The sequence below is a fragment of the Ciconia boyciana genome, chromosome 3, assembly GCF_034638445.1.
Source record: "Ciconia boyciana chromosome 3, ASM3463844v1, whole genome shotgun sequence".
Lineage (NCBI taxonomy): Eukaryota > Metazoa > Chordata > Aves > Ciconiiformes > Ciconiidae > Ciconia > Ciconia boyciana.
In genome coordinates this window covers 46344564-46367489 of record NC_132936.1, presented here as the reverse complement: position 1 = coordinate 46367489, position 22926 = coordinate 46344564, and the positions used below count along the sequence as shown (strand labels likewise).

Sequence of the window (22926 nt, the reverse complement as noted above, 5' to 3'; positions counted from 1 at the left end):
CGCGGCTGCAGAGGTAAGACGACGCAAGCCAGAGAGGGCTTGAGTCACAAACAATAACAAAACAATGACACGCCCCCCGCCGCCGCCCTTCGCTTGACTTCGCAATGAAAACAAAGAACGGGACACCGAGCCGCGCCCGCAGCTCCCGCCGGGGCCAGCCCGCCGTCTCCCTCAGCCCCCAGCCCTCAGCCCGCCGCCCGCAACGGCCCTCACGGCCCGGCCCGCCCCGCGCTGAGGCGCGGGCACGCGCAGCTCGCGACCCCGCCCCCGCGGCCCCCCGCGCCGCGCCCCTTCCTCCGTCGCCCCGCCCCCGCCGCCGTGCGGGCTTCCGGCGGCGCCTGGCGCGGCGGTGGCGGCGGCGGCGCGCGCGGCCCGAGCTGCTCCGCCCTCCGGACGGGGTAGGGTGGCGGCTCCGCTCGGGCGGGGGAGGGAGAGAGGGAGGGGCGGGCGCGGGGGGGCCGCGCTGCCTACCGGGGCCCCTCCCCGCGGGACGCGGCCGGGGGGAGGGGGTCTCCTCGGCGGGGCGGCAGGAGCCCGGCGCCCCCCTCCGCGCCCCCGCCCGGCCTGGCAGCGCCGGCAGCCCGCCGGCTAGCGCGGCGCCGGGCCCGGGAGCGGCCCGGTGCGGGTGCCGGCCCGGTGCGGCGGGTGCGGCCGGCCGCAGGTGTGTACGTGCCCGCCCGGCGGAGGCGGCGGCCGGGCCGCAGGGCGGGCGCCCCGGCGGTGGTTGGCGGGGCCGGGGCGGGCTGCTGTCCGCGCGTCAGGGAGGGGACCCGGGGGGCAGTGGCGGCACCAGGCGGTCCCGCCTGCCTCAGGGTGGGGGCTGCCCCGGCGGCGCCCGTGGGCCTCGGCGAGACCTGCCCCAGGGGAAGGCCCCTGTCGGCGAAGAGCGCGGGTGCCCGAGGGGCGCGACGTTACGGGGAGGAGATGGCGCACGGAGGGAGGAAGAGCCCTAGAAGCAGACAGAGCTGGGGCGCGGGTTGGGCACCGTCTCCTGCGCAGATCCTCGTCCGCCCTAGGAGCGTCAGGCTCGCCGTAGGCGTTCGCTGCTGCCTGGTCCCCGTTGCCTTACGCCAGTTACCCCTTGTTACCCCAGTTGCCCAATCACAACACAACAGAAGCAGGGTAGGAGCTTAACTAGCAATATTCATTTATTTTTTTTGCGTGGGGGTATGTACTTTGGGGTGCTTCACTTCGTGTGAATTGTTATTTATTGTCAGTGCAGGCTGGTGAACAGACAGCGGGAGACAACTACGTGGCCTAATAGCTGCGATCAGTGCAGTGACCAGCAAGTAAATGCCACACAGAACACGACTGCATGGAGAGGTAGCACGACATTGTGAAAAGAAAAATGAGGAGACAACTGCACTTGAATTGCTTACTGACAGTAGTATTGAATGGGGATATATTTGGGGGGTTTTTTGGCATGAGGAAGAGAGTTTCACCGTAGCTGGGAGGGCAGTTGTTCAAAGTGAAGTGGTGGCTTTAGGCTTTGTGTAGAATTAGTCGTTTTTAAAAGGGGCTACCTGATGATTTACACATATTGAGAAACAATCTCAGTTATATGTGAAGACAGCCTCCAGAAGGCAGGGTGGTCACCTGGATGGTGGAATAGATCCCTAAAGAACATTTCTCTCTGTTATACTGCTATGCTAAACCACGCAATGAGTTCTGGTCCTAGTGGGAAGGAACAGTCAATCAGTGAAGTAATCTGAAATTCTTGCATTTTGCATGTTTTGGTGCTCATGACGGCAACACAGTCAAGATTTTAAGTAGGTAGAATTGTCATAATGTTCCATTTCCTTTCCAAACTGTAAATTTATAAGTTGCAAATATCTGAAATGGTTATGTTTTTAGTGCCAGAACACATTACAGGAAGAAACACAGCAAGCGGGGCCCGAGTTTAAAGTATGCTGTAAGAGTTTATTAATTTTTAATTAATATTAGCTTCTAGTTTCAACAAGTTGAGCGTAGATGTTGGTATAATCTAGGTAATTAACAGCGAGAGATGCTAACCTGTGGTAAAAATACTCTGGTTTAGCCTGTAATGTAAGGTTCCAGTATTCCCTCTGTGCATTAATGTGCAAAGATAATTAAAGAGATTTCCCATTTACCATCTTTTATCTAAGACACATATATTAAATTGCATTAATCTTTCTTCAGAGATAATACAATCTATTGTTTTTGTCATTTATACGTTCTTTGTAATTTGTCAATGTTGCTGTTCCTTTTATAGTCAAACGAAAGAAAACTTGGCACAGTACTCCCAAGCGTGAGATTAGCAAAGCTGGTATAAAGAGGAATTATTACCTCTCTGGCTTTAAAAATCAAACCTGGTGTATACATGACTTGTATATACAACATTTGCTTCTCTTGAAATAGTACGAACTCTTGTCTAACACATGCATTGCTAGGAACAGCTCAGGGACGAAATATGCCATCTTTCTTTTTTTTCTATGTCTAATAACTGTTACTTGCTATGTTTTTACACACATCCTTCCCTTTGCAGCCCCTCCAAATCTCTGGTATTTTTCTGTATATTTCCCACTTTTTCTCGGCAGTCTGGTTGGTGAATGACTACGTAACTATGTCCTGTTTCTGCTCTCATAGGATGAAGTTGTGAATACTGGGGAGCTGCATTTGCAGAAACAACCAAAATAAATAGGTACAATAATCATTAACAGGATGGGTTGCTTGGAAGCTGGAAAATAGATTTGTGGACATAAACTCCCTGTAAAAAGAGGCAAAATAGGCTGAAGAGATCTAGTGCTTTTGAATGCTTTAGTTTAATTAGTGCCTGTTCCCATGAAATCTGTACAGAAACCATAATACATTTTCCTTTATCAAGGTTTGTTGTGTTTGAAAGAAGGAAGTAGTGAATTACAGTCTTAGAAGGCTTTCTAGATGTATAGCACAAAGGGAAGAATGGTTAATCATAATAGAAAAAGGGAATTTGCCCATATAATTGAAATAGTTGTTAGTTAAATAATTATCTGAATAGGAGAGATTGTAAATAATGTAATGGGCTCTAATGTATTTTGAAAGAAGGTAGCATATCTCTCTCTCTTAGGAAGGTTGTATTCCAGGTCTAGTCCAATCTGGTTCTCTGGAATCGTGTCTGGTAAAACTGGAGGTAACATTTCCATGGCCCTTTGAGCTGGTCTGACTGGGGCTTCTTGCAGTCTTACTGCCCCCTCGAGCCAACACTGACTTCGTGTTAACTGGCAACGAGTTGATTCGGGGAGATGAACGGACTGAAAACTACACTTGCTTGTGGGAGTGGTTGGTGTCTGGCTGGACGAGCCCCAGGACTCACCTGGCTCCCCAGCAGTGCCAGCTGGAGAGGTGTCTGTGAAGCAGAGAGGGATGGGTCTGTGTGGGGCATGAGACGGGAGGGCAGAGCTCAGGCAGCCCCGAGAGAAACTGGGGACGGGATCCAGTCTGGGAGCGCAAAATGGGCATGTAGGCATAGGACAGCACCTCACAACATCACTGTACGTTCATAGCGTATTGGTTTTTGTTTCTAACCAAACCGTTAATGCTCTCTGTGCTAGTCTGTGGTGCCCGCTGAAGGTCCTGGTATTTAATAGCGCCATTTCAGTCCACTTAATAGTATCTTGACAGAGAAAAAATTATGATATGAAAGAAACTAAATAAAAGAAAAGAAGTAGAAGGCTGATGCTTGGGAGGAGCATAATAAGATATGCTTAAAAGAAACCTTTATTAAGCTTCAGTTTGGCATAATTATGCCTGTACAAAAGAAAATGAATAATATGCAACAGGCCAAAGATGCTGCCAGAGATTGGAAGGTGTAGTTGCATAGGCCCAAATGGATCTCATAAAAATAATCGAGCAGTTTGGGGGAGGGGGGAGTTTTCCACATAAACTTTGCATGTACATGAACTGCTCTGCTCCAGAGCTGTTTATCTTGATGCTTTGCATAGGCCTGAGTCTGCATTTTTATCTTTTTTTGCACAGTTAAATCCCTTTAATTGGAAATCAGCTTGACCTGTGGTAGCTCCTGAAAAAATCTCTCCATATCATCTGGCCCCTGCTGATCTGTATTTAATGTAATTCTTTCACTAGCTTATTATCCTTTAACCTCCTGAGCAATTTTTCATTGGTCTTTTAACTCCACACAAGTCTTAATGCTTCTTTTAAAATGCCGAAAGAAGAGTTCCTATTTGTATTGTAGCCCTAATGCTTATTTATCCTTCTTTTATAATAGTTTTCTGTTTCCTCTTACTTGTTATAAACTACTAAATCCTATATTGCTTTTAACTCTTTAGAAGTAGTTTACCTCCACTTGTATTGTTTAGACTAATACATTTTTATGAAAGCTGTATGCTCTTCCCTGTTTCTTCCTCCTTACTTACTTTTGAGCCTGTTGACCAGTGTCAGCCAAAATTGACAAAGTGGTGTTAGTGTCAAGGATATCAAATTTTTACAGATTTTATGAAAAATCATCAAGTTGGTAGAGGGGGAATGACCCAAATTAATGTTTCCGCCACCTTGAAATCATGCTGCAGATTTTCCATTATCTGCTCTGTTAGACCTGACTTAAACTGGCCGGCTATTTGATGTACCGCTCTGAACCAGCTGGTGGTTATGCTGCTCTTGGACAAGCTGATAGGGAGCACGGCTGGGTTTTACAACAGCGCTGTAAGAGCTCCGGGCTGTGGCCTGGAGTTTGCAGCGCAGACGTGAAGTTGTGTAGGATGTGTATGTGAGATAAGTGATTCGCACCTGATCTCGAAGAACCCCAGCTGAGTGATTCTTAAAATTGAGCTCTGTAAAGCCATAATTTCCATGGAGCAGCCGTCAAACCATGTTAATCAGTGAAATTTTGAGTTAGAAGCTGGTGTATATGCTGGTCTACACATGATTCCAGGGCTTGACAGCAGTAACTTTGTTGAAGTTTAATGTCTGTTGGCATATTCTGTAAATGGATTTTTCTTTTTAAGAGGGAAAAATCCAGGGGGAGAATGTATTTGTAATCTTCACTTATATCTTACAGCAGCTCCATGAAAGAAAAAATAACAATTTGCAGTTTGGAGTTGGTTTTTTTGGGTATTTTTTTTAAGGAGGAGAGATTGGGGGTTGTGCTGCTTTTTTCCCAGGGTCTTTTCTAAAAGGTGGTTCAACAGGATGTTTGGGGGAAATGTGACATTATTGGGTTTTGGCATTCCAGGAGAGCTTGAAGTGGATCCAGCATGTTGTCTTATGCATTCCCTTCTGCACTGAATGTCAGGAGTAATTCGTGTTGTTGACAGCTATGTCAACATGTGAAACTGAATGAAGGACAGGAACTAAACAAAAAGCTAATAATAGAAGAGGCAAGAAAGTGAGAAGTGAACACTTCGTTAGTAAACTTTCTTGCTTTCAAAAGTAAGAGGGTCAAATAGCGCAGCCTGTCCTTATCTGTTACCACAAGCGCCTTCTTGTTGGCAACGTCCAAGTGAAAGAGAGCTGTTTGTACATCTGTGTGCGTTTTGTGAGTATGGAAAACAAGCAGTTTGCCCAAGAAACGTGCACAGTGGATTTATGTAGAGGCATACAAAAGTCACTTTGATTCGTCTCCATTTGTTCAATTATTTACCCTACTTTAAGCTTATGATTCCAAAAACTATAAAATATGGTCTTGCTTGTACTCATTGCAAACATTAAATATGTGGTTTGTCTGCCAGGCAATGTGAGGCATCATGTTAGTTGTTGTTTGGTGCGTCTTCTGCGATAGAAGAGTCACCTCTGGTTCAGTGATTACCACAGTATGTATCCTGTGATAAACTAACTGGCAACTCCAGTACAGGCTGTTGAAGAAACATTTACTCTATTTTGAGACATGCTTGGTCATGCCTGTTTTGGCCTCTGACAGGTTACGGACGTTACTCCTTATTGTTTCCTAGTAAAGCTGATGAACAAGTTAATTGGAAGGCCAGTTTGTGAGAAACAGTTTGTGGTACTGGAGGATGTGAATTCTGGAGTGCTGTATTGGTGCCCAAGTGTGTTGTGTACTGCTAGCAGAAATCAGAGAATACGTTCCACGTTTCATTGCGTGTTGGTAAATCTAACAGTTTACATCATGCAGGTATGGAGCGGCTGCTAAATATGGGACAAGCATATGTAAGAGGATCTTTATTAGGGAACATAATACAGTCCTTCTGTGTCCTGAAGACAACATTCAGCTATAAATATTTCTTCACCATTGTAAATAGAAGACTTTAGTAAAGAGACTTGCCTTTAATTTAGCTTTTTCTAATTTGTTTGTCTGTTTTACTTGTGATTTGGTGTGGGCTGTGGAAAACACATCAGTATCCTTAATTATTAGTATGTTTTGTGTTGATTTTTTTTAGGTGGCCTGGCAGTACGCAGATCTACTACATTTTGTGTTTAACTGAATTATTGCATAAATGAAAATATTTTCTCTTATCAGAAGTAAAATGCTTTCTATGGGGACTTCTACTTCTGATGCCAGGACTCTTTTGAAGACTTACTTTGTTCCTTGGCTTAAAGGAAGATGATGTCGTTAATGAATTCTGAGCATCCTTCAGGCTGGTGACTCTTCTATCATTGGTGAATGCTGTCATGGACAACTTCAAAGGGTAAAGACAATATTTTTGTGAGTCTGTTTCAGGCTAGTGCTCCGATACAGGAAGCAGCGGGTTAAGTTTTTGGTTTAGATTAACTGCCCCAACGCTCTTTCTTTTCACTCTTAAAACCATTCACAAATTATGGGAAGAAATTAGAGGAAACAGTTTGCTGGAGTAGCTGTCCAACATTCTATATGAGCTGTCTTTGAAGGGTGTATTTACTCTCCAGATTATAATATAATATAGATATACTTGAGCTAGCTTTTAATGAACTAATTTGGGTCTGGGAGCAGTCTTACTGCAAAATACAAGCAGTGAAGTAACTTAGGTTTTGTTGAGCTGTATACTGCTACAGCCTGACTAGGTACCCAGGTACTTTGTTTAAAAGTCAGTTTTAGTTTAAGTATTTCAAAACTATACTACAGATAATTTTAGCTGTACCTTCAGATACTCTTCTGCAGTTGTTTACTACAAGGGCCAGATTTCATTTCATACTTGATTTCATTTCCATAAGTCAGTGCAAGATTTTTTTCTCTTAATAAATTCCTGAAAATAATTCTTAATTTAACCATTAGTCTTTTTGTTGCTCAAGGGCTAGTTTTGGCTAATGTTTCTTCATAGTCTTCTCTTTTTTTAGACACAGTAAATGGGAAGCCACAGTTAGTAGCCTCCAACTAAATAATTGTCTTAAAATAAAATGTAAGTTTATTAATGTTTTAGTAGCAGTACTTTGTTTAAGAGGATATTCAAATGAGTACAGTTTGCTTTCTAAGAATATCTGCTCACTATGTTTATTCATTCTGTTTTATCAGCTCTTTTCCAAAACACCACAAGCAGTTAATGCGCCTTATAAAGGACTCCTGACCTTTTGCATCTTCCTAAGTCGTATCTTGATGTCACCAGTGTTTCCCATGTTAACAGTTCTGAGCATGTTTTACTATATGTGCCTTCGGCGCCGAGCTAGGACAGCGACGAGAGGAGAAATGAACAGCCGGAGGGCTATTGAATCAAACACCCGAGCCTTACCTATCAACGTTGAAATAGCTCAGCATGCCAAAGAAGTGTTGGATTTCAGCTCTCACTATGGTAGTGAAAACAGCATGTCATATACCATGTGGAATTTAGCAGGTATTCCAAATGTGTACCCTAGTTCTGGTGACTTCACTCAGACTGCTGTCTTTCGAACTTATGGGACCTGGTGGGATCGTTGCCCTAGTGCTCGTCTGCCGTTCAAGAGGACGCCACCCACCTTCTGTAGCCAGGACTATGTGGAACTTGCTTTTGAGGATCCAGTTTATCCCACTGCAGTGCACGTTCTGGAAACATATCATCCTGGAGCTGTAGTCAGGATTTTGGCATGCTCTGCAAATCCTTACTCACAAAATCCACCAGCTGAAGTAAGGTAATTTTTTTTTTCCTCCTTTATGCTTTCCTGTAAGATGTTAAATGCTACAAATAATGCTGTTTAGCAAACTTTACTTCCTAGTGTTTCTCTGTTTTGTACCTGACCCACTAACGTTTTCTTTATTTCTGCATGTTTTTAAAACTGTGGTGACACGTTTCTATAGCAACTTCAGAGATGTGGATGTTTTTGTAGGAATTAATCCAAATCTTAATATCAGATTTAATTTGTGTAGTGATAGTTTTTGTGTTGAAATTTTGTGTTGAAATCTTCTCTTTCCCCAATAAGAAAAGCAAATTGTGTAGAAGAGGCTTGAGGATTCATGGTTGCTGTATCATCCTGCCTCAAGTAGCCATAAACTCTTTCTTCTCTCTGCATGCTTTAGGTTGTATGTATAGTACAATCAGGCACTATCACTATTCATATGGAAATGAGGCCAAAAACAGAAGCACGGAACAGTCGGACAAAAGGTGATGCCGTTTGTCTGATCTTTATTTTTGGTCTGATCAAAGGGTGTGAGCCGCACTTCATTTTTACACTTGCTTCATGGACTAAAAGACCCTGATTTGATCCTGTTGGTTTTCCTCATAGTAGGAACTCCTGATGAAATTCCAGTTGGGGGGGCAGGAAGATGGGGACCTGGGGAATGATAAGATAATGAAGAAAAACACTGTATGAGGTGTGAAGCTCTTAGTGAGGAGGTGAGGAAATGGAAATGGAAGGAGAAAGAGAACAGGTAAAAGCACATAGTGGGAAAAAACATTGAGAAAAGCTATCAGTATATGCAATCAAAGTATTCCATATACATCAAAAAGAGGTGAAATGTTACCAAAGCCATAAAGGAAGGGAGAACTGATAGAAGAGAGACTTAACAAAAAGTATCCTGTAGAAAATAATATGCCAACAAATACTGTATTCCTTTAAAATGCACACTTTGGCGGTATAAACAGTGTCTGCTTGGATGCTGGGTGTTTTTTCCCTGACCTGCCTTTTACAGATACAGCTAAAAAGCATGCTTTTAGGTCTGACTTAGTATCCCATGCTTCCTAATACTAGGCCATTGATATTTATTCAAAACCCCTAGAAAATCAGGTGTCATGTTATATATTCAAAATTCCCAATTAATATTTTTTGTATGATTCTATTGTCTACTGTTGTTTAGTGAAGTTGTTTGTTTTACAGCTCTCTAATGAGTATATACTGTATAGCTCTGAAGTAAACATCCGAATTCAAGGAATGGTGATAGGTCAAACTAATAATAATAGGCCGCCTAACTTCAGAAGTAGGCGTGCGTTTGGCACTGTAATACAGAACTTATTTATAGGATGATATGTGGTGAAGACAGCTTTTAAGACTTTTGAACTTAGAACCTAATGTGAAATGACTTTTGAGCAATTACTCTGTGAACTTTCATTTTACTTCTTTATTTTATGATGTAGCGCAGATTTATGTAGAGATTTCTGTAACTGTTGACAATATTGCATTAGAATAATAGTAAGATAGTGTGCTGCAGGGCAATACAAGGATATAATTCTGAGTAATAACCTAATGCTATTTTATAAAAATATCCATTTAGGTTTTGGTTCTTAAAACAATACACTTTTTTTAGTTTTGTGTAAAGACCAAGAAGTGTTGAAGGAAAGTTTCTCAAGAAATGTTAACTAAAGGAGCTATTTAGTAAGGTGCACTAAAAAAAAAAAAAAGATAAAATAGTTCAGAGAGCTAAAAGAAGATGGAAGTGAAAATACTAATATAAAACTTTTTTGGGATGTGCTTTACGACTCCTTTTTGGGGTGTGGTCAGAGTGAGAGCTCAGACTTTCCCTTCTTCATAAAAAAGGATGAAGGACCTTGCTTTTTAATTTGTAGGCAGGAGTATCTTCTGTTTTGTCTACCTAGGTTAACAAGATTTTTTGTTAGGAGGAGGTTGTCTCGGGGAGCCTCAGAACCAGTTGTCTGTGCTGCATCTTCAGTACTTGCCAATCTTGATGCTAGAGAAGTGTTAGAGGGACTTTTTCTTTCTTTCTTTCTTTCTTTTGGCTTACCTTTCTTCAGCAGGACTTGTCTGTTCAGAGCTGCACATTTGGTTTGTCTCCTTTCTTCTGACAGAGACAAACGTGTCTTATGCGTAGTGTCTTGAAGGGAAGATGAAGGAACCCTTTCTCTACATGCGGTATGCAGTATTTTTTCTCAGTTCATTTGCTCACCTTTATGAGAGGAATACTAAGAGTTGCAAGAACACAGTCTCTTTTCTGCTTTAGTTCTTGGTCCCTTGTTTTCACTTCCAAAAATTCTCTGAGATGTCAACTAAGAATTACTTTTTGGAAGGTGGAATGCTGCTGATAATCTCAGGTGATTCTGTGTTTAACTGATGTTTTGGACTTGAACTGCCATACTATTTTCCTCTGTTAAAAAAGGCCATGTCCCAGTTACTCGAAGGCTGCTTAGGACATTGTTTTCCTCTTCTGACTATTTCGATACTCAATTTTAAATCACCTTGTTACCTAAAGACCTTAAAGTGCTGCTTTGTTTTATCTGCTGACACTGGATCTGTTTCTGAACACCAATGTAGAAAGGTTCCTTTTCACCAGTTCTTACTTTGATATAAAAAGAAGGCCAAGTTAATGGTGGAGTCAAAATGGTTGAGAGGAAAATGTCTGTCGAGACTTGTTTAAATGTTATGCTTAGTGGATTACACTGGTCCAGCTGAGTAATCTTTTTTCTCTTTGTTTAGTATTTAAAACATCAGCTCATCCAATACTTTGCTGTGTGCAAAAGCTTCTAACCTACAAGAGGCTCTGTAAGGACTTGATGTACATCAGTCCTTGCTCAGGAAGACTTTATATATCCTTGTAGAAAAATGGCTATAGCCCACGTGGTTGGCCAATGTGTTGCTCTGTTGCTCACTTTATGCTTCAGTTGCATGAAAGAACGATTTATGCAGGTGTTCAGAAAAAGGTCTTTAGTCATGTTCCTCTGTTGCTGGTGCATTGAATACTGCTATCAGTTACAGCTTTGTATGACACTGTCTCAGATCAGCTTTATTCAGAGTCTTTTTAGAGGTAGGATCAGCTCTTCATGGAATGGGAATAAGCATTTATTTTTCAGAATGGAATGTAATTGTTCCTAAATAATTCTAGTGCTTAAAACATGACATTTAATTTGAAGTTTTTTTCATTATGGTTTAAACAGCTTCCAGCAATTTAAGGATTCTCTCTCCTCTTGTATCTTTTGCTGCTTTAAATGCAGAAGACATTACATCACTGTCCTCTGCATAAAACAATTGTTAAAAATCACAAGTGTCAGAGAAACTGCTGTCTTTACACAGAGACCTTTTGTGCTTTTCATTAGTGCCACTCACACCTTGCCTGGTGAGAAGTGTTTGGTAATTTCTTAAAAGATACTAACACATGTTAGTATCCATGTGCAGGTTTGTTACATGAATTATCTGCAGAAAATCCAAGCAAAAATTAATAATCTGAGATTAAGGGAATATTGTAGCATATAGTCTCAGTTTTTATGTGGTGAAGAAATCCCTCCCTTTTTTGTATTGTGTTGTGCTATATTTATTATACTTGTGTATCCTTGAGATTTTGTACTGTGGTGCACATTCTGTGTACTTAGGCTTTGGTGACGATGAGTCCCTCTTTGGCCAGTGGGAGAGGCAGAGATCCACACAGGCGTGATGGGGATGCTGCACCTGACAGTGGCGTGAGCTGAACCCATCCAAGAGAATTTTCTTTGTTTCTCATAGTGTATTAGGTTGATGGATAAGATATAGCTAGCTTCTGTGATGAGGAAAATGTTTTCTTTCCTGTTTCTTTTTCCTCCTCATTTACCCAGAAGGCTTACTCTTGGTGATTCCCTAATGGCTTCTTCGGTGTCAGCCCTTTTGAAACAATTTGATACTCCTAATAGCTAGCTGCTGTCAGACAGGAAGAGTTTGTGTGTGTTTAAATGGGAGCTTTCAAGTCAGAAATAATTTTTTACGAAGTTTTTCAACTTTTTCCTTTTAAAAGAATAACTTTGCTTTTTAAATTTGGAATATAAAAGAAAAAATTGGTCCCTGTTCTTCTTCTGTCATGGTCTTTTTTTAACTTAATTTGACAGTTTCTCTTATCTCATGTACATTATAGTGACACCACATATTCATGTGCTATTATAAAAGCTCAAACCCAGAGATTCCTAACTAGTCTGGGATCTGTGGCAATGCTTGGGGTGGTGTTCCATAGCATATGTCCTTACTACTATGTGATGACTGCTTCTTTAGTAGATTGGAGATTGTTTTGTGATTATTTTTTTTTCTTGTTTTCCACAGATGAAGTGTAACACTGATTAGGTTGTTTCTCACAGGTGAGATACCACGATCATTTGACTGGCTGGGAGCAGTTCCATTCTGCCTTGTGTGTTGCCGCCATTTCTTTCTATTTAACTTAATTTCTTTCATGTCATTTAGAATTTTGCTAGGTGCTCTTTTGAGCAAAATTCCGAGTTTGATTTGTAGATGAACAGCTTGGCTCAACATTTCTTAGCTTAGCTGTGTTTGCTGCATGCGAGGTTCCTTTCTCTTTCTGAAGGTCTTGAAGCCTGTAGAGGCAGAAGCTGCTATAACCAGAGGAGCAGGCTAAGGAAGGTGGACAAAATAAAAGGCTCCCTCTCCTTCCATTAGGAAATTCATTGTATTTAGGCAATACAATGCTAATCCAGGAGGGAATGTTGCAGATTTCTTTGCTGGCAGCCAGGATAGGGATCAAAATGTTTGATGAAAAAAAATCCCCCCTTCTGATAAAGGGAGTGAAACCAGAAAGGCAGTGTCCTGAATGTAAAATATTGTGAGTCTCTTGCTTGTAGAGAGTGGCATTCAGATGGTTCTTTCTCCCTACCTTTTGTTCCCTGTGAATCTCAGATGAAGGCACCCAAAATACTGCTGATACCATCAACACATTAGAGTGTGATAAGGGACCTTCAGGGCTGTATCTCACCTATGTGTAACACACAACTTAAGTTCTAGTCATTTGCATCCTTACTTATAACTTGTTTTGACATCTTCAGGGAAACTGCTTTTTCTTGTCCAGATGATTGTCATAGAAGAATGAATTCTGGGTTCATGGGACACAGTAATTTTTGAGAAACCCATAAAAAGCTCATGTGGACAGGGCCGTTATTTGAAATATCTTTTGCTATTTTAAATGCCCTGAGCGTTCTTGGAGTCCTGTCTGCTCTCTCTGGTATTTCAGAATTGAACTCTCAAAGTAGAAATGAAAATCTGCTGCATATTCCCCCATAGTAATTAGACTGCTGTGAATGCTGCTTATCACCTTGATCTGAATGGTTCTAAAATTGTTCTCATGATCAGTCTTCCCTGCTGTTTGTATTTACAAACTCACGGCAGTGGCCAGGGGTGCACTTTCCAGGTTACGTTGAACCTAGTGTGCTGAAGCATCCCTGGCATGTTAGCAGGCACAAGATGTGTTCTTGTAGGTAGCCTACAGATTATTTACAGAGCAATTGCTTGGATAAGAGCAGATGGTATGTATTATGATCACATATCATTATTATAATTGTTGCAGGAGTTGCAATTTCAGCAAAGGTGTGGTCATATTATTCTCTGAGTTTCTTTATGTTCTCCTTGTTGGTCTATTTGAAACTTTCCATTCTTTTGGCTTTTAACACAGCTATAAGTTTCTTGGGACAGGGCATTTAATTTTTGTGCTTGAATTGCACGTAGTGCTTTATTCACTTTCTACACCAATCTCAATTTTACAGTGCAAGAAATCTCAGTAGATTGCAGGCAAAGTTTAATCTTGTCTTGCTGGAGAGAAATCTGATTACTTTACCTAGGAGCCACTTTTCCAAATAATCTTTCTTTTTATATATTTTCTTCAGAAGTAACCAGGTCTACTCAGGCATCTTCTTAGCCATTAAAAAGCTTTCCAACAGCATTAGGTGAACAAAAAATTAAACAAGCATTAAATATGTGTTCTAATTTGATACAAACCTTGCAAGTATGTTTCTCAGCCTAAAAATCACTGGACTGTATTTTCCTTCACAGTGAGGGAAGGAGAATGGGAATTTCTTTTTTTTACCACATAGGAGTATGGAGTCTAGTATCAGAAATTTGAGCAGAATGAGTTCCTGACTATCTTCATGAGGTAGAGAGAAATCTAATGGGAAAACTGAGTCCCTTAAAGCTGAACGGAAAATCTTCACTTAAAGTCGTCATTTTCTTCAATCACTAGAGAAAATAATACAGATGTTACTACCTCTCATTCAGGCTTTGCATGGCAGTGTAAAGACTGATTCTTTCTAGCACACTGCTGGTGAAACCTTCTTATCAAAGCACTCTCACTGCAACATCTTTGATCAGCTGTTAACTGTATATCTGCAAGACCTGAGGACAAACAATGTCCTACCTTCAGTCATTTGTTTCTGCTTGATTTTTTTGAGAGCTACCTAATTAATTCAAAGGGGAGGGGGAATTCCTTTGACTTCGTTACAGGTATTTGTTGGGATTCAATTTCTCTTTGGTTTTGGTTTAGTTTATTGAGCATCTTAAGCTTGGAACAAATGCAGGCAACCTTATTAGGGAAGCTAATTTTGGTACGTACCTTCAAACCAGGACTGACTGTTAAAATGCTGTTCTTCTGAAGGATTTTGAAATGGATGACCATAACAAAAAAAGTGCTCCAGAACAGAAGAAATGCAATTCTTACTGAAGCCTCTTGGAAATTCAGACTTTTTTGATCCATTTCCAACTGCGGAGTCTTCACTCCCATTCAGATTACGTGTAGCCCATTTAAGTGTCAAAGTGCTGATGCTAGATGAAGAGACCACTTCCAATTGCAGTAATGGGTGTATTAAGAGTATGTCTACACTCAGGAAGAATTTACCTACCCTGACTCAGAGCAATTGCTATGGCCTGTTCTTGTGTGCTGTGCCACCAAGGCAGAGAAGAACATCAAATAAACCTGATAGACTTGAGATTTTCCCGTTAAACCAACAGTTAACTCCTTTAAAGTTAGATTGGTGGGCTGTTGATGAAAAGAAAATGGTATGACAAGGATAGTGGAAAATAGTCACCGGTCTTGCTGTTCATCAGTACTTGGTAAGTAATGTGGAGTTTCACAAGATTGTAAAGTCATGTGTCTTTCCTTTTCTCTAGTTTATTACAAAGACTGGAAACTAGAGACACTGCTTGCTGAAGGAGGTTATTGCTCTGCCATTTGATGAACCTAGACCTTCAGATGCATTATTTTTTTCCAGAGCTCTGTAACTGCTAGATAATCCTCTCTCCAGGGCACCAAAGGAGAAGTCAGTAACTGGGACACATTCTGTTAAAAGTTGATGGTCCAGTGTGTGCTGAATTAGTGAAAAAATAGCCTTGAGTTTCCCTCAGGATAGTTTGAATGGGTATATGAAAGTGTCTGAGCAAAATGTCAGATGGTGATCTGGATGTGTTCCAGAAAGGTCATGTGCATTGCCAACATTAAGTATTTGCTTAGGGAATCGACCTTCGTGAGAAGGTGTGACAGTGGGACTACATTTGTTACTTTTTGCCGTGAGTTGACATTCATTTCCTAAATGAATGAAATCTTCTCTCAGTAATAAGTCTCTCTTATAAAAACTGTTAACCTTAGGGTAAAGTTGTCCACTCTCCTATGTTGGTACTTTCTGATGTGCCATATATTCACCAGTCCTGCATGTTTGTTTTTAGTTCATGACTTTTTTTTTTTTCCTTTGACAGAAGACTGCTGCAGGCCTCCCATTCTACTGTAAGGTATTTGTGAAGAGCGGTATGATGTAGGATAGGAAAGTTTATTTGTGCATACCTGAAAATGTCCATCGTGAAATGGAAGTTTCAGCTGATACAGATTAATTTTCCTATCCTTGAAATAGTAGCAATTATCAAGCTTCTAAGCCTTATTTATACCGTATGCTATGTTTTAATGAAAGTCCGTACATACGTTTTACTTTCTGTCATGATGGACAAAGTTTAACATTTGGTTCTGGAAAATAAAGCATGTTTGATTTTTTTTTTTTTAAATTATATTTTTTTCCCCGTGTGTTTTGTAGTACATGTCAGCATTGAGCAATACTTGTAAGATCAGAGTAGTAGTATCTGGTAGGGAAAGCCAAGATGCTGATATACTAGGGAGCAGATACAGTGTTTCTTGAGACACATGTGACAGGACAAATAGCCTGAGAGAAATCCTTGAAGCTGGGACTAGGGTGATTGGAAAGAGATGGAGTAGGTGTGGAAGTGTCTGGGTTATGCACATGAGATGCAGAGATCGCTGTAAGCATACTGTCAAAGGGAGTAGCAGCAGTGGCTGCTGGAGGCTTCTTTCTTTACGAATTAACTAGACTTGAGGGAGGAAAAGATGGGCATCAGTGACTGAAGGACCTCTAAAATCCATTCACCGGATGAGGACCCATGCAGATATAAAGAGTGTGTTTCTGTTTTCAGGCCTTTTGGCAAGTTTAGGAGCACTGAAGACCTAATGAATATAAGACTTGATTCTCAGATTACTCAATTGACAGCAGGTTTCACTGTCATTTACTGGAGGAGATTTCAGGTCTGTGCGTGAAAGTTGGGATGTGCGTATGGAAGTTCTCTGCATGCCCTGAACCTCCTTCTGTCACTGGACCAAAGAGGAGAAAAACTTTTCAGTTTAGCAGTTTGGAAATTCTAATATTTTTGCAACCCTTTCAGAGAAGACTTGGAGATTCTATTTTCTTTGGTAATTTGACAGTGAATTACTTTAAAAAGGAATAGTTTGCTTGCCTAGACAGATAAAGTAAAGTTTAGACATTTTTAAAAAATAATTTGCAATGCTCCAGTTTGAACAGGTAGGATGTTAAAGAGTCTGAGCTGTGTGGTTTTTTTCTTTTTTTATTTTTTTTGTGAAAACCTTTTGTGGGAAATGAGAGGTCAGCTGCCTGTATATTTGGGTTATGTGGCAAGACTGTTCCCTGCATACTTACACTAACATGCCATCGTTGTGAAGACATCTGTAATCCATTTGTTATGATTACCTTACCTGTGAGATGTTAGAACAACTTGTGCGTGAATAACAGTACTCTAACACAAGTGTGTGACTATGAGTATACAGATTGTTTTGTTAGCTAGCAATGCAGAGGAAATATGCTAAGGTCATGAATTCGTGTGCCCTGTTAAATTCATCCTTAGGATATTTACCAAATCTAGGGAGAACATAATTTTAATTGTCTTTTCAACTGTGTTTCTCACTTGTTAGATACTTCTCACAGAGAAGCACTCTTACTGTGTTCAGGAATTGCTTTAGTAACTTTGATTTTAATCTCTATACTGTCTGTGTGTGCAATTTTTCTTTCACAGATGGGAAGTCCTTTGGTCCGAGGCACCTGCAAAGGTGAATGGTCCTCAGGCTCGGCAGTTCACACCTTGTATCAAACAGATAAACTTTCCCACAAACTTAATCCGACTGGAAGTGAACAGCTCTCTTCTGGACTATTACACTGAACTGGATGCAGTAGTACTACATGGTGTGAAAGAGAGACCTGTGCTTTCACTTAAGACTTCAATGATTGATATGAACGACATTGATGAAGATGAGGATGAAGAAAAGTATGGCTGTGGAATGGACACCCTTAATAAACAGTTCAGCATTGTTACCCTCAGGGAATGGCCAACTAACGGATATTTTGATAAACTGCCTTATGAGGTAAGAAAAGCATGTTTATATTCAATGTATTTGTCTTGATCATTAAGGGTGCAAAAGTGCTTTTATAGGGTACTGGTAAAGATTGTTGTTTTTTTCCAGAGTTCCTTGCATTCTTTTGTGAATCTCCTGCAGTTATTGTATAGTTATGCCTGAGTTACGTAAGTCTGTCTACTTCCATGGATGGATAATAGCAAGCCACTTTGCTGGTATTTGCATAGTTATTGCACTTGTATTTCTCAAGAATCTGTCCTCTCACACATAGTTTTTATACCAGCCTTGAATTTCTAGCTCTTGAACTTAGAAGCTTCTGGCAGTTTTCCAGTAGTTTTGGTCCTCATGCTTGACAAAGGAGATATGTAAAAGAGAGATGAAAAGATCAAATCAAGATCTGGAAGTGGAAATAGTTTGTAATAGGCTAGAAGTTTCTTTTCCTGTTATCTCTCTTACAAAACCCCAGAACTTTGTTCTTGAAACTGCCATAATATTTTCATATTATTATTAAATAAGCTTCTTCCATCCAGCTAAGTTTTGAATCATGGTGCAGGTAAAAAGTGTTATAGCTGGACTTCTGTACACTGTCTTGTTTTGATGATTGCTACTTTTTATTCTATCATTAGCACAGAAAACAGTTGTGAAGAAACTACTCCTTTCAGATCCCCTGGCAGTGGGGCAGTTGAAAGTGTGCTGAGTCAGTGTAGATAAATATTGTCTTTCCTGTAATTTCCACTATGATGAGATTGTGAAGTATTATTGCTGAATATTGTGTGCAGGCCAGGAAATTCTCAGTGGGGTGTAGCCGTTCATGGAGGCTGGTACCCTAGTTAGAGGAAGAATTAAGAGATTAAATAATTGTCTTCACCTCTCCTAAAATAAACTGGGTTTGCACATAGTGGAAAGGAGCCTTTACTTGCCGGTCAGACCTCTGGACTTGGGCAGAGACATGATTGTTCCTGCTCTTCAGTGTACTGCAGTCTGGCAAAATAAGCAAGTGTTTGTTTACTGCGGTAACTCATCAAATGCTCAGAGTGCTTGTGGCTTGAATCAGACTTGCTTTTGAAAGTGAAGGGAGGATGGTGAGAGATGCTGTCACTGATTGCAGGGCACTTTCAGAAATACATGATCTAATCAAATAGTATTTTGGTTTTGTCACATCTTTCATCTCTAAGTACCCCAATTTGGCACATGAAGGCCATGGTTGGGTGACCGCATGCCCTAGTAACCTGCAGAAGTTTGCTGTGCCTGTAAAGAGGAAAGAGAGAGGAAGAGAATGTAACAACTCTCTCCATTTTTCTCCTGTGTATTTATCTTCTCTTTTAAGTCTTCTTCAGTTGTTGAGTTTGGGTTTTTTTGTTTTTTTTGTTGCTGCAGTGGAATAATAAATGAGGATACTAACTTCATCCTGAGCTAGACCTAGTGGTGTTTTGTTTTTTTTTTCCCCACGTCCATATAGTGTTTAATATATTTTGCTGTTGGTGCTTGTGTATCAGTACTGAAGTAAAGAAAGTACTTTGCATATGCAAAGGTGCAGTTGATTCCAGAACATCTTAAAATGTATAACTGTTTTAAAGTTTGAAAACTGTGTTGGTTTTAGTCATTTAAAGAAATTAATTGTACAGAAAACTTGATTTAAATCTAGTCTTGTTTGAAAAGGCTGGATAATTTGATTTGTAGTATAGTAGACTACCAGAGAGATTGATTAATTTCTTTTCTGTTCCACATGATTATACATGTTAAGAGTATAATTTAGGAAGTGTTTGTTTAGTCCTGTTACTCCTATGAACTTCTGCCTTCATGTACTTTGTTGTGCTTTTCTGCTTTCCTGTTTGTGTACCAGCTTCCTTTTTTATCCATTTTTTAACATCTTTCATTTCATGAATGCATTTATGTGGTCTATCAATACCAAGCACATTTTTTTTCTTCTGCTTTGATTTAAAGAAACTGAAAATATGGGTGGAATATTTATCAGAAAACTACAAAAGACTATTTCTGCACTGGTTTTGTGACAGCAGAAATGCCAGTCTCCTCCTTCCTTGGTCCAGCTGGAAGGTTTGGGTATCAGAAAAACAAAAATGTTGTACTTTGTAGTATGACAGGTTTTTATCGTGTCAGATATGGGAACCATATTCTGCATGCTGTCTTCAAGACTGACAAGTGTCAGGTTTTTCTGGGAAGTGTTCGAGCCTTGTAATGATGAAGTAAGGCAACTGTTGACTCCTTCCAGTTTTGATTGATACATTACACAAAAAATTGTATCTTTTTATACGTTCATGTTGATTGTGAATGTCTAACTGTCCTGAGTCTTCATACATATGCCTATTCCTTATTTGAGCTGTTTCAGGCTTTTTCATACTAACCTCCTTAATTCACGAAATACACAGGCTGAATGGTCTTCTGTGCTGATCTTAAAGTAGGCAGCAGTTCCTCCAGCCTTTGTTTTGCCTTCGTTGTCTTTCTGAAACTTCCATAGACTATCCTTTCATAGACTGTGTTGTTCCTCAAAATGACATTAGGAATGGCTTGCTGCAGTGTGAGCTCTAAAAACATTGTAAAAGTCTAGATTGCTCCTGCCAACAAGAGAGAAAAATGCTCGACTCCTGGGGCACAGGCTTCCTTAGAAGAAAGTGTGAAATCTTGGATGAACTAGGTGAGAGAATTTTCCTTCACTGCTCATGGACGGTGTTAACCAGCCCTTAGTAGCTGTGAAGTACTTGTACTATCATCTGTTCTCCAGAATTACCTTAAAATTGAGGAAGGATTTTCTAGGAGACACTTCATGTCCTTGTCTTTCTTCCCAGTTATCTTTGACTAACTTCTGCTGCTTGTAAAGTGGAAGGAGTAAGGCCGTAGTCTTAGTTGCCTTTGCAGGAATGCTTGAGACCTGAAGGCCTGAACAAGTTAAAAGCCTTTGAGAAGGGTGAGGAATACCTGCCACAGCATACCTGTTGTGCAGTTTGAGACTCACCAAGATGTGCCAGGTACCAAGAACCTAACTTTTGTTCTCCAGAGAGGAGAGTCAGGAGAAATCCTGCATGCTGCAGTCCAAAAGATATTTTTTATATAAATTTTGATATAAAAAGATATAAATGACATCTTTGTCATTCCTTGAAGCCAATTTTTCCTAAAGCTGCCTACAAGATTTATGAGCTGTTCATGTCTACTGGGGAAGTGAATTTCACCGCTAAATGTGGATTTGGCACCTATGTTCCAGGGAAACGGGTCTTGAATGTAAGATCTGCATCCCTTAAATGATACTTAGAAGAGTTGGAGCAATAAGCAGAAGCATTTTTAAGTGCCATACACTTTTTTCCCTCAACAGTAAACTTCTTACATCTTTCCAGAACAAATATTTGTAGGCTTTCAGATAATCAGCAAGGTTTTATGCCTCTCTTTGGAAAGAGAAACTCATGAGGGTCTTAAAAGCTGTCTTAACAGCTAATAACCATATGGCACAAGATTCCCTTCAGTTAATGGCCAATATACTGCCAGTTGCTATAGCAGACTAGGCTCTGAGCAATGGCACATGGAGATCTCTCCAGCTTTAGTCCTCCTGGAGTCTTGATTATCTGATTGTGCAGCCTGTCAGTAAGATCCTTTTCTGTTCTTTGAATCAAGAAGGGGCTTAAAACCTTTACTGCCTTTCATTGCTGAGGGGATCAGAGCCTATAGCCTGGTGATGTAAAGCCCACTCTGCCAAAGCATGTTATGTGAGTAGAATAAAGAAAAGAGAGGCTTACATGGTTGTGTTTTGTGAAACAGTTGCAAGATCCACTTTTCATGTGTTCACGTGTGCTATTAAATGTGTATGCATTTGCTGGTGCAAGCTATAGGATCGTGGAACTAGGGACTGTATTTTCTTAAACTATGTTGAGGAATGTCAAAAGCCCTAGAATACTATCTTCTTCCTGCCTTCTCTCTTTGCTTTCTTGTGCACATATCCTTTGTCCTTTATCTGAGCACGTCTTAGTATCAATTCTAATTAATTAGAGTCTAAGCTGTGGCAGCTCTAGCTGCAGAATGAAAAAATTGCAAGTCATTCATTTGCATGTTTCTGAATGAGTGGTTTGCGTAGACCAATATATTTTCATATTGGAGGGACTCATGTTGAAGAACTGAAAGAGGAAATTTGTAGAAAGTGCAGATATTCTAGGTTTGACCAGCATCCAAGTATTATTTTCTGACCAGATCAAGTTCTGCATTATTCTGCTCTAGCCACGGAAAGTATTTTATTGGGTACAAATGGTTATTGCTTGCTGTTATTCAGCAAAAAAGCTTTAAAAAGCTGGAGAAACTTTTGGGTAGGTAAGTACTATTAGGAGCTACAGCATTGGTAAAATTTTACCCCACATATTGAAGAGTGTGATGGAGATCCTGTCTGAGCTTGTAAGTGAACTTTGATGCAGTGGGTGAGATGTCTGTTTTTTTAAGATGTTGTATTTTTTTAATTTATAATTCAAAATATATGCATATATGTAAGACGCTGCAATCAGGGACTGTGATGATAAAACACACACGGATCAGGTATGAATCAGGTGGTTTTTTTTGTGCTCAAACAGCACACTGTGAATTTGTATACTGTTGTTTGTTGAATTGTTGTGGAGACTTACGATTTGGAAACCTCCAGTTTTTGGAGGTTTTCACTGTAGTGGGTGTTGATCTCACCACATCTCTAAAGCTGGCATGTGCCATGTTTGCCCTGGAAATGGGAGAGAAAGTACTTTTGTACTTCTGGTCCATCATAGCCTAAAAAGGTGATCAGTGTTGTATAAATTATATTTTGTTTTCCTCTTCATATTCCTGTGTATTGTTTTTCCAATAATCTTTGTTTTTACTGATCGATTTATAAGAAAGTGTGAAACAATAATGGTTACCATAATTTTTCATGAACGCAGAGTAAAAACAGTTATTTGTGAGAAACTGTGTTACGAAATTAGTTTTCAAAGCAGATACTCAATTCTGCAGCATTCTTGGAATCACCATGAACATGGCGTAGCACAACACAGCACATCGTGTCACATGCTCATTACGGTATCAAATTGTACTTTATGCTAGGATACACATACATAAAAAGCAGATTTCTGACAGACACCAGACTCCAGACTAAGGGTGATTAATGGTTATTAGCCTGCAGGTTTGGAACCTGTTATCTTTGTTTAATCAAAAGCCAGAAAAAAAGTACTTTATATCTTAATGTCATAGTAGTGACATTTCATTATATTTTTCCATTCTAGATATTA

General features: G+C 40.3%; 1 protein-coding gene across 15 annotated transcripts in view; it reads left to right on the top strand.

Annotated features, from left to right (window-relative positions):
- Positions 1-304: 304 nt before the first annotated feature.
- Positions 305-22926, top strand: part of FBXL4 (F-box and leucine rich repeat protein 4) — a 74612-nt gene continuing 51990 nt past the window's right edge. For 2 of the 15 annotated variants that reach the window (XR_012041425.1, XM_072855529.1), the window contains exons 1-6: positions 305-398; positions 6351-6599; positions 7400-7984; positions 8375-8459; positions 15733-15760; positions 17347-17692. Coding sequence is in view for 14 of the 15 variants with exons in the window: in XM_072855529.1 (XP_072711630.1) it covers positions 7481-7984; positions 8375-8459; positions 15733-15760; positions 17347-17692 (963 nt within the window). In the remaining variant the exon portion in view is untranslated. Of the gene's footprint in view, positions 399-424; positions 662-788; positions 1123-1217; positions 1324-2607; positions 2663-6068; positions 6086-6350; positions 6600-7399; positions 7990-8374; positions 8460-15732; positions 15766-17346; positions 17693-22926 lie in introns of those variants that run through there. The other 13 variants (XM_072855537.1, XM_072855536.1, XM_072855532.1 and 10 more) reach the window with 13 other exon arrangements.